Source organism: Eurosta solidaginis, chromosome 3, assembly GCF_040869045.1.
Source record: "Eurosta solidaginis isolate ZX-2024a chromosome 3, ASM4086904v1, whole genome shotgun sequence".
NCBI lineage: Eukaryota > Metazoa > Arthropoda > Insecta > Diptera > Tephritidae > Eurosta > Eurosta solidaginis.
Window position 1 is genome coordinate 72,990,265 of NC_090321.1, and position 12,622 is coordinate 73,002,886.

Below are 12,622 nucleotides of genomic sequence, written 5' to 3' on the forward strand. Positions count from 1 at the left end.
GCGTCAACTGGCAGCCGATGGTAACATTGGCATCCGACCACCTGCCCATACTTATTTCGTTCGAGCGTACCGCCGACTTCATCGTCACCGAAAAACGCACTTTCATAAACTTCAAAAAAGGAAAGTGGGAAGAATATAAATCTGCAACAGACAGCAGCTTTGCTGCCCTCCCTATCCCGACTGATGCCCGCCAAGGGGAGCGTGCCTTCCGTAAGGTCATTGAATCCGCCTCGGCACATTTCATTCCCGCCGGGAGAATTCCCGAAATACGGCTCCACTTCCCGGCGGAGGCCGCGAGCTTAGCGAGGGAACGCGACCTTATAAGACAGCTTGATCCAGGCGACCCCCAAATAAGGGATATAAACTAACGCATCAGATTGCTTGTGGACGAACACAAGCGGGCGAAATGGGAAGAGCACCTAAGAGGTTGTAACCTCTCTACCGGTGTAGGTAAACTTTGGTCCACCGTAAAGCAGGCATGCTTAACGAACGAAACGATATCATTTCGTTACGATAATCAACGTTAATAAACGAAACGAAGTCATTTCGTTTCGTTTATTAACGTTAAGAACGACAAATTAACGTTAATTTGACGATCTTAACGTCACTTCGTTTCGTTTATTAGCGTTGATTATCGTAACGAAATGATATCGTTTCGTTCGTTAAGCATGCCTGCCGTAAAGTCCCTATCGAATCCGACTAAGCACAAAGACAAAGTTTCCATCGCCTTTGGCGATAAGGTGCTGTCGGATGCGAAAAAATGCGCGAGCGCTTTCTGCCGACAATATATAATGCATCCTACGGTCGACAAAGATAGACGGAGAGCCAATAGACACGCACATAAACACAAACTCAGCGCGTCACCAATTACCATCACCGCTAGAGAGGTTGAGGACGCCATTGGTCGCGCTAAACCATCCAAAGCAGTGGGCCCAGACGGCATAGCCATGCCGATGCTTAAAAACCTAGGGAAAGAGGGTTTCAAATATTTAGCGCATGTCTTCAACCTGTCTCTTTCCACCTTTGTCATACCCGAAAAATGGAAAATGGCCAAGGTGGTCCCGCTACTAAAGCCTGGGAAACTAGCTAACGTAGGTGAGTCATATCGTCCGATATCTCTCCTATCGCCAGTGGCAAAGACGCTTGAAGCCATTTTGCTCCCTTATTTCCAAGAACATTTGCAGCTAGCCCCTCATCAACATGGCTTCAGAAAACTCCATAGCACTACCTCCGCGCTAAATGTCATTAGCACCCAGATAAATTGCGGTTTGAATCAATATCCCCAGCATAGAACAGTACTCGTAGCGTTAGACCTATCAAAAGCTTTTGACACGGTCAACCATGGCTCGTTACTGCAAGACCTGGAAGGGTCCACCCTTCCCCCATGTCTTAAAAGGTGAACCACAAATTATCTGGGTGGTCGGCAGGCATCGGTGCAATTCAGAAACGAAACATCAAAATAAAGGAGAATTAAACAAGGGGTGCCACAGGGTGGTGTCCTATCCCCGCTTTTGTTTAATTTCTACATATCTAAGCTACCTTCACCACCGGAAGGAGTCACAATCGTTTCCTCCGCCGATGACTGCACAATAATGGCCACAGGCCCAGGCCCAACGATCGATGAGCTATGCAATAAAATAAACGGCTATCTCCCTGATCTCTCCAGTTTTTTCGCCTCGCGAAACCTGGCATTGTCACCCACTAAATCTTCCGCGACCTTATTTACAACATGGACGCCCCAAATGTCGACCATATTGAACATCCACGTCGATGGCACTACGCTACCGACTGTCCTACACCCCAAAATCTTGGGTGTGACGTTTGATCAGGATCTACATTTTGGTGCGCACGCAACCGCAATTGCTCCAAGAATTCAGAGCCGTAATAAAATCCTCAAATCCCTTGCTGGCAGTACCTGGGGAAAAGATAAAGAAACGCTCTTGACCACATACAAAGCAATTAGCCAGCCGATTACGTGCTACGCGTCACCCATATGGTCGCCAAGCCTAAAAACCACCCACTGGAAGAAACTACAGGCCTGCCAAAATACTGCTCTCAGAATCGCCGCGGGCTGTCTTCTTATGTCCCCAGAACACCATCTGCATAATGAGGCGAGAATACTCCCCATCAGGGAGAGAAATGAGATGCTGACCAAACAGTTTCTGTTGAATACCCAGAAACCTGGGCATCCCAACAGACATCTGATTGACGAACCAGCACCGCCTAGGGGCCTAAGGAGTCATCTCCGTAAGCATTTTGAGGAAATACGGCACCTGAGAACCCAGCCGTATGAAGCGGAAAACACAAGCAGGTCCTTGGTGAACTCCATAGACAGGCGTCGGACCTTTATGTCGGGAATTGCCCGGTGAATCCAGTACTTGAAGAAAAATATCCAGAACTCGCAGAAGAGGAACGCATACTCCCCAGGGAAACGCGTGTCACTCTTGCTCAACTTCGTTCTGGATACTGTAACAGGTTAAACTCTTACCTATCCAGAATCAACCCCGACATACAAAATGTATGCCCTGCTTGCAATGTGTCCCCACATGACACCAACCATCTCTTTAATTGTAATGTGGAACCAACGCCTCTAACACCCCTTTCCTTATGGTCCACCCCTGTTGAAACGGCAAGTTTCCTTGGACTCCCGTTAGAGGATATTGATGACAATTTGTGATCCGTCGCGGCTATTAGGTGGGGCGAGCATTGCTACAACAACAACAACAACAACAACAACAACAACAGGGACATTTTTAAATTGTCTCACATTTATCGGTGTAGGCACCTTTTGTAACTGTGATTTTTGCAAAGATAACACAGGCCGACAAAATTTAACCAACATTCAGACCCAGAAACCAGACTATATATTTCCGAAGGTTTATGATGCGTTGAATCCAAATCTGGCCAGAATTGCTCTATCAACTCTGGTTTTCGAGGTATCCTAACCTGAAAGTGCAAAAAACACCGTTTTTGCCCATATTTGCGGTTATGTAGCCTTACAGATGTTTTCTTTCACCAAAATAATAGGCTGGCGTCTTTAAGTACAAGTATTCTTTCAAATGGCGTTGAGTTTGCTCAAATATCATTTTTTTTTCGCTGAGATATCGCATTTTGAAATTTTCATGTTTCTAAGTTTTCCTACACCTGAAAATCGATTGAGATAACATAGACATGATATAGTCGATTATTAATTTTATTGAATTGAGTCTTATTTTTCTTAAAATGTGCGACTAAACTCGCTGTTCCCAAGGTTAGGTGGGTTTGCCTGCTTGTGGTGTGGTAGGGGTGGTTTCTAGGGATTAGGGCTGTGTGTGACTTGGTACCCGAGGGTTAGATAGTGTAGGGGTGTATTGGGTTAGCACACTTATGGTGTGAGACAAAATTTTAAGAAAAATAAGACTCAATTCAAGAAAAGTAGTAATCGACTATATGATGTCTATGTTATCTCAATCGAATTTGAGGTGTAGGAATGAAATGATATTTGAGCAAACTCAACGCCATTTGAAAGAAGAAGACTTGTACTTAAAGATGCCAGCCTATTATTTTGGTGAAATAAAACATCTACAAGGCTACATAACTTCAAATATGGACAAAAACGGTGATTTTTGCACTTTTAGGTTAGGATATCTCGAAAATCAGAGCTGATAGAGCAATTTTGAGGTCATATTTCGATTCATCACATCAAAATCCTTCGAAAATATATAGTCCGGTTTCTGGGTCTGAGATGCTGTTAGCCTGTGTAATTAATTAATTAAATACAGTCGGAAAAATAAACAAAAATACCCCACGAAAATGTATGGAAGACGTTTTATGTACACCTCGCCCAAAAAACCAGCGACTACCTCCAAGAATACATTTAGCAAATGGCTACAAGTAACGAGTGACGTCTCTTATTATATTTATCATCTTTGCTACTGCGCCAATAGTAACGTAACCTAAAAATTTTGGTCACTTTTTATTTGTGTGTACTTACTGTTATTTATGACAAAAATAGAAAACTCATTCAGTGTTGAAGGTTTAAGAAGGAATTAAAATTGTACTGAGACAATTCAAAAACAAATATTTTTTCGGATAAATGGTGTCCATCTCCTTGGATCCGAAACCAGTGGATAGCCGTATATGGAGCTACATGTAAGACATGATGAGGCCCCTTAAACAACTAGCGATGTATAAATTCAAGCAACGTTTACAGAGGATATGGAAGGAAATTCCCGGCCAAGGATGATGCGTTAAGGATAAGCAAAACTCAACAGAGGAGAAAAATTTTAAACTAATAATAAAACATAAAACTAAAGGGTCTATAAAACACATATCACTTTTTTTGTTAATTTATAAGAATCACACAAAAAATAAATAAAATAAAAAAAATGTATAAGAATCTAGCATAGTTTTAGTAAAACTTGTTTAACAGTTAAAAGTTGCGAAACGAAAATTAATCATCTACCTGTGCTCGCCACTGTACATTGCAACACGAGATTTTTGTATGGATGTGGCTAAGAGAAAGTTAAACGCTCGGCTAAGTTGACCGAGCTTGAGCGTCGACGTAGCGCTCTAAAAAGTTAATATTGGTTAACTTTTCTGAGCTTTTTTCAAGTTCAACCATTTGTTTTGCCAATAAAAACAAGTGCGGGTATTCCCCTATTTCTGTGTTATTGTCAAAGGTGGGTGGTGTTGACGTCAGCATTGAGGGCACTGAAAATTGGAACGACGTTCAAATTATCGAAGATGACGAGGATTGCAAAGTGTTCGATAACGATAACGAAGAATCAGCGATCGAGCAACATATGCAACAACAGAAAGTGAGTTTTTCGGAAGTAGTTGGATGCATCAATACTTTGATAAAGTGGTATGAGAACAATAATGATACAATCAGATGTTGTTGTTGTTGCAGTGCTTCGCCGCATCCAATAGGTGATACCGATTACAAATTGTCATCAATATCCTCTAACGGGAGTCCAAAGAAACTTGCAGTTTCAACAGGGGTGGACCATAAGAGAGGGGTGTTAGAGGCGTTGGTTCCACATTACAATTAAAGAGATGGTTGGTGTCATGTGGGGACACATTGCAAGAGAGGCATACATTTTGTATGTCGGGGTTGATTCTGGATAGGTAAGAGTTTAACCTGTTACATCGAAGTTGAGTACTGGATTCACCGGGCAATTCCTGGCATAAAAGTCCGACGTCTGTTTGTGGAGTTCGCTGAGGACCTGCTTGTGTTTTTTTGCTTCATACGATTGAGTTCTCAGGTGCCCCATTTAATTTGTTGCGTCCCTCCCACAAATTGTCAGATATCAGAAAATGTGGGTGAAAATTGTCAAAAGCTATTTCACAAAAGAAAAAAAAAACAAACAAGTGTCGACTGCTTCTTTAAACCAGCTCTTACAAATTAATAAGTACATATCGACTTGCCATACGAAAAGTACCACTTACATAATTTTTTCACAGGATTTCTTTGTTAAAAATTTTTAAAGTGTTACTTGTCGTATGGCACGTCGATATTTACAATGTAAATAAATTAATCAGGGCTGTCATGGAATCCAATTGTTGTCGGAATCGGATTTAAAAACGACACAAAAATTACTTTGGTGTCATGAAATCAAATTTTATCGGTTTAATGTTCGAATTGGTATTAGTGTCGGTTTTAGGTGTCACAGAATCCGATAATATCGATTTTGCTATCGGAAACAATCCAATCAGTTAAATGCTGTTGGATTTAATTTTTTCCTAGGCGTATTTCTCTTGCAGTCGAGTATTTTCTAAAAATGTAAGTAAATAAAGGTTTATTTTATAAATATAAATGTAAATTTAAATATATTTTCATTCTTAATAGGGGAAAACATAACAATTCAATGCAAAACAGTCAGGGCTGTCATGGAATCCAATTGTTGTCGGAATCGGAATTAAAACCGACAAAAAAATTACTTTGGTGTCATGAAATCCAATGTTATCGGTTTAATGTTCGAATTAGATTTAGTGTCGGTTTTAGGTGTCACAGAATCCGATAATATTGGTTTTACTATCGGAAACAAACCAATCAGTTAAATGCTGTTGGATTTCAATGGATTTAATTTTTTCATAGATGTTTTTCTTTTGTAGTTGATCATTTTCTAAAAATATAAGTAAATAAAGGTAAATTTACATATATTTTCACTCTTAATAGGGGAAAGCATAAAAATTCAATGCAAAACAGTATTTTGATTGAATTCATGGAGAAACATACAGATATTGCGAAGGGCTTCACGAAGCGCATCATCTAAAATCGTTGACACCGTGTTTCTTCCTACACTCATGCTAGAATCCTTGCCAACTGATATATGCTAGTTGCAGCACTGGCAGAACTTTCGAGCAAGTTAAGCGTCCTTCAGTGGTGTCCAATACCATTCGGAAAGCCTCTTTGTTTATGCGATAGTATGCAATGTAACTGCAAATACACTATAAATATTTAGAAACCCACATTAAGAAATTTAATTACGCTCTCTCTGGCAACTCAAATGGATTGCTGCGATCTCTCAAAATTTTGCTTTTGACCTTCTCGCAACTTTCTTCTTTCCAATGACATAAATGCTACAAGTGCTGACATTTTGATGTCAATAAATTTGTTTATTTCTATTTATGCACAAAACAATTTATTTTATAAAATTTTTCCAAAAAAAATTTACATCAAAATTGCCGGTGCACCGATAACACTGCAAAACAGCTGATTCGAACATCGCTTTTATTTACATTCGAAAACAGCAAAACCAATACGGTTTTATGACACCAATTTAAATCAATATTGGTTTGCAATCCCGATAAAACGCAAAACCGACTTGGATTCCATGACAGCCCTGAGTATTTTGACTGAATTTATGGAGAAACATCCAGATATTGCGAAAGGCTTCACGAAGCACATCATCTAAAATCGTTGACACCGTGCTTCTACCTACACTCATGCTAGAATCCTTGCTAACTGATCTTTGATAGGGTCCTTCAACAACTAAAAATTGTAACGTAGCTGCTAGTTGCAGGACTGGCAGAACTTTCGAGCGAGTTAAGCGTCCTTCAAAGGTGTCCAATATCATTCGGAAAGCCTCTTTGTTTATGCGATAGTATGCAGTTACATATACACTATACATATTTAGAAACCTACATTAAGAAAGATTTTTAATTACGCTGTCTCTGGAAACCCAAATGGATTGCTGCAATCTCTCAAAATTTTCCTTTTGACCTTCTCGCAACTTTCTTCTTCCAATAATATAAATGCTACAACTACTGATGGCATTTTGATGTCAACAAATTTGTTTATTTCTGTTTAAATGCACAAAACAACTACTTTATAAAATGGAGCCAAAAAAAAAATAACATCAAAATTGCCGGTGAACCGCAAAACAGCTGATTCGAACATCGGTTTTATTTACATTCGAAAAGAGCAAAACCAATACGGTTTTATGACACCAATTTAAATCAATATTGGTTTGTAATTCCGACAAAACGCAAAACCGACTTGGATTCCATGACAGCCCTGAATATGTATGTCCTGTAAACTTGAAATCAGCCAGTACAAATTAAATCTAACTTTATGCTCTGTAATGATTAAAACTAAGTCAATTAAGTAAATTCAATGTGTTATATCCCAAAAACTATGTTTATTACTGCATTTTTTCAAATTTGAAAACTGCTTGGAAAAGTTAATATTTCGGAAAAGTAAACTACCCTTGGGACATTTTGGTTAACTTTTTCGCGATTCTACTGTACTAATTTAACTACAAAAGTAGTTGACTACTATAGAAGTTTAGTAAATTTGTAATGAGTAAATGAAAAATTAATAAGAGAAATGAGCAAGCACTCTTTATGTGTGCGTGGTGGTGGCGGCGTTATAATGCATCATCTAAGTTCATTTATATTCGTACCTCTGTAAACAAAAAAGGACGGACGAGTGGTAAGTATTGAAAAACTACATATATAAATACAAAGATAGCTTGCAGAACTAGTTTGTGGCTCATTTGTGGCTACCACTTTTTGCTTGAAGTTTCATACAAGCAACGATCTCGGTTTCATGTCATACAAGTCTTTATTATGCTTTTTTGTTTTATCACTCTTTGTACACTTAGCATTGTTTTTGTTTAGTACTATCATTATTAAACTAAATAGTATATGTTTAATATATCTATGGTTTAGCTACTGCTTTAATTTGCTCCTTTTTTAACTTATTGGTTACTATACAGAATTTTAAAATTTACAAGTGTAAAAAATTCAAAGAGAGATTGGACGTGTGGAGTATTTGATTGTTTGATGTTCCTGGCCAATTTGCTATTTTGTTTAAAAAAAGTGTAGAAGTGATAGAGGCTCAGGCAAAGTGAAACAGATCCGAGCAACGAACGAGTAAAACAACTTTGGTTAAGTGGATTTTTTTCAATGTTTATTTAATCACGTATAATGTTTACTACTTAAATCTAATTTTTAAACTTTCTTTGGTTTTTATATTTCAGCTGTATTTATAAAAAATATGCATGAATAGATATGTGTATCAAAACTTCGATGGAACCAGAAAAACGACCACAGCGCCATAGAACAAACGAGGAAGGTAAATTAAAATAAAAAAAAAAATTGTGGCAGTAGCAGAAACGGTTCATTTTATTCCTGGGACATTAAATGAACAACCAACAGTATGTTATTCACTCCAAAATTTCAGTAAGATCGATTTTGTGTGTAAAAAGGATAATAGTCAAATAATGTATATGGAGTTATCACACTTATAGAGGATGGCTATTTTGTTTCCAAACATGTAATGGCAATGCTATAGTAAATATCCACAAACGTCCCCTCTTCTCTCTTTTTTTCTACGCACATTAAAATTGCGTATTTTTTGTAAAAGCTGTAAAATAATAAGATATTGGAAGCATTTCTTACTTTTGTTTTCTATTTTTATATCGGCGCTTTTGTTGTCAGCATTTTCCAAATCCAGCTCCTCACGTTCGGCATCGACTGTGTTGCTTTTCGTTTGCTTCTTTGGAGAAAATATAGGTACTGCAAGTCTTTCATCTTGATCGGTTAAAACACCAACACCGATGCTATTACCACTGGCAGAAATTGTCGTAGTGGCAATTACCGTACTGGCAGCAACAGTGCTTTTTGACGAAACACTCGGTGGCGGGGAACGACTGCGTGAACGATTTCTTGTAGCAGTTGGTGATGATGTACTATGCGTAGCGAGTGCTTGGCGTTTTAACTCCTTTTTGCTCGACGATGGCGCGGAACTACTGCTGCTACCAGGTATCGATGTACTTGAAGATTTCGTTTTGAATGCAGTTGAAAGTGGTGCGATCTCAAACGCGTCTTTATCACATTTACTGGCAGATGTTGATTTTTTACTGCTGCGACTACTCGGTGATAATAATGCAGCTGACAACCGCAAACTAGAGCTTTTATGCCGCTCAGAGGAACATGAACCACCAGAGGATGTTGAACTTTTTGATTCGCTACGTTTATGATCTTTATCTTTGTTTTTATCGCGTGAGCTACTTTTGCGATGACGGTCACTATTCGAATAGGATGAATGTCTGCTACTTTCTGAGCCCGAACCTCCACCACCATCATGTCGACTACTTTTGCTGCTGCTACCGTTACGGTACGATGCCGATGAAGATGTTTTTGAAGAGGAAGCCGATTTTTGTGATTCATCGCCACCACGCATTGATGATGAAGACGATTTTGGTGAGCTACGCATTGAAGACACCGACGGTTCTTGCATTTGTTGTTGACGCGCTAAACGTGGATCACGATGTCTTATTGTGCTCAATAATGCTGGATTAACAGGATGTACTTTTGGTTTGTTGCTACTGCTTGATGGTGGAAAGTTCTGTAAAATAAAAAACGAAGGAAAACATTTTTAAAACTCAAAGACGTATTGGCAAATAGCGTTTTATTTAGAATACCTGTGATGGCATAGGCATCATGCCAATTTGCGCATGTTGTGGCTGTTGTTGTGGTCTTGGGTGATGAAAGTTGGGATGGAATAGTGCAGCTGATGGCACTCCACCGCCACTTGCAGCAATCATTGCATGTGGCGGACGCTGATGCATTGGGTGTTGAGGCATCATACCAGGTGGCCCGATTATGCCAGGCGGCATTATTTGCGGTGGCACGCGCAAACCGCTCATCGCTGTACTGGTTTCAGGTGGCATAAGGCCATTGGTAACCTTTGAAAGCTGTTTATCTTGCTCCTCCAAACTCTTTTTAGTCGCCTCTAATTCTAACTCGAGTTTACGCTTTTTCAACTCTAGTAACTCACGCGTCTTTGCTTGTAGAATTTCTTCGACGTCGCTAGCTTGTACATTGCCAACCTAAAAATGCAAAGCAATAAATAATATAGTTTAACTTGCAGTATGCCTTAAATGCTTAACTCGCATATCGACTGTCGAGTTGTTGCGGTTCCAAAAATCCCCCCCCCCCCCCCCCCCCCCTATATGAATGTGCTTAAGAACACCCTCCTTTAGAATATTTTCATAATCTTATATATAAAAAGACACCCCCCCCCCCCCCCCCCCCCCCCCTAAATGAATGTGCTTAAGAACACCCTCCTTTAGAATATTTTCATAATCTTATATATAAAAAGAAAGGCTAAAATGTGTGTTAGTTGGTAGCCGGTGTTTGAAGAGATGCGCCGGTCGATTTTGTTCAAACTTTGACATAAGTTGCGTATACCTTACGAGGTGGTTCGCACATAGGTTTGATCGACGCACAGGGTCTCGAGATATAGGCCAAAACGTGGGCCAGAGTACCCCTAGAATGTGTTTATAGAATATGGATAACAAATGAAAGCTGTTGATGAGTGGTTTAGTAGAGGGTAATTTTGATACCCCTGGGTGACTAGGGTCTCGAGATGTAGTCCAAAACGTGGATCAGGGTAAAACAAGGATATGTTTTTAAATTATGGGTATCAAATTGAAGCTGTTGATGTGCGCTTTAGTACAGAGTAAGTTTTATGCCGCTGGATGACTAGGGTCTCGATATATAGGCCAAAACATGGACCCGGATACACCTAGAATGTGTGTGTATTATGGATATCAAATGAAAGCTGTTGCTGAGAGCTCTAAAGTTCATTGTGATATTCGATTTAGTCGCATCAACCTGGCAAAACTGATAAATATGCATGCGAAGCTGAAATAAAGAAATGAATTAATAGTACCCTCATACCTGTTTACATACGTCCTATACAATTTTCCTGAAATTTGGTATATAAATTTGACTATATTAGTATTTACATTCCTTTTTTCCGGGAAGTAGACCAGATACGGGCTGGGACTTGGATTAGGACTAGGACTGAGACTCGGAGTGGGACTGGGACTCGGAATTGAACTGAAACAAAATACCTACCACCCTCTGGGTTGCCAGGGATGAAGAAGAATGGGAAAAACTTGAGAGAAAAGAGGGAGGGAGAAGGAGACTGAGAAAGAGATAGAATGAGACGAAGATGGAGATAGATGAAGCGAAAAAGGCGGAGGGAGGAGTGAATAAAAAGATTAGGAAAAAGTGTAGAGGGGGAGGGCATACGGAAAAAGGTTATTAAAATGTATCCAGATAGACCAAATTTAGGGCAGAACAACGTCTGCCGGGTCTGCTAGTCTTATTTTATAATGCCCCACTTCTAAATTTCGTTGGAAACATCATATCTCAGCATTTATTACAAGTTCGCTCTTTGTCAGCAAAAATTAATTACATTTTGAACTGACTTTTTTTAAAGAAACTGAGACAACGTGTTTTCGAACTGGCACTCGATATAGCATGATATTATACCCAGGCGTCAATCAAAAGTTGCTTAAAACCTGAGCTATAATTTTAGGGTTATTTTCAGAAGATAGAAAGATGTTAATACATTATGATAAGAGACTAAAGCAAACATGTATAGGTACATAGAAAATTCGAGACTCGTATGAGTTCGAAACTGTTTTTGCACTTTCTAATTCATATGTTTTTTTTTTTCTTAGGTGAAAAGGTGTTTACTTGGAAATTACTTGCAGGGAATTAGGACTTTACCAATTCCTAAGAAAATATTTACCTGTTTAATTTCATACAAATTAATTTAATTGAATACCGACTGCTGAGTGGAATATATCCCTATCTCGGCTGCCGGTTGAAAACGCCCTATCTCATAAAACGTTTGAATAACATCATATTTAAGAACTTGTTTCAAAAATGCGCTATTTCGGAGTTCGTTCGAAGAACGCCCTATATCAGAACTTTTTTTATAAACACCCCAGCTAATGTCAAAATGTCTTGAGGTTGAGCGTTTTTGAAACAAAATCAGGCTTTATTGAAACGTTTTTTGAGACGGGGCGTTTTCAAAACGGCAGGCGAGATAGGGTGATATTCCACTCAGCAGTCGATATTGTCGTTGTCTTTGCAGAACAACATATCAACTAATTGCCAAAGCGGATATCTGACGGCAATTACATTTTTAAAAGCGTCGCTCGGTGCTTCCAGAGTTTTATACCAGCTTACAATAATAGCTAGTCTCTTTAAAAAAATTTCTAAAAAAAAAGGATGATGGCAAATTTTCAAATAATAATTTAGGAAAAGGTGTTCTAAATCAATCACTTAAGTGGTAGAAATCTATCTGAAGACTGCTACGGGTATCTATGGG

At 39.1% G+C, this 12,622-nt stretch overlaps 1 protein-coding gene across 2 annotated transcripts in view; it reads right to left on the minus strand.

The window, feature by feature from the left end:
* The window catches only part of Pcf11 (Pcf11 cleavage and polyadenylation factor subunit), a 118,024-nt gene that overhangs the window by 33,952 nt on the left and 71,450 nt on the right, over nucleotides 1-12,622 (minus strand). For both annotated transcript variants that reach the window (XM_067772299.1, XM_067772298.1), the window contains exons 5-6: nucleotides 9,915-10,322; nucleotides 8,890-9,838 (exon numbers count right to left, since the gene is read on the minus strand). In XM_067772299.1, coding sequence (XP_067628400.1) covers nucleotides 8,890-9,838; nucleotides 9,915-10,322 — 1,357 coding nt within the window. The remainder of the gene's footprint in view (nucleotides 1-8,889; nucleotides 9,839-9,914; nucleotides 10,323-12,622) is intronic.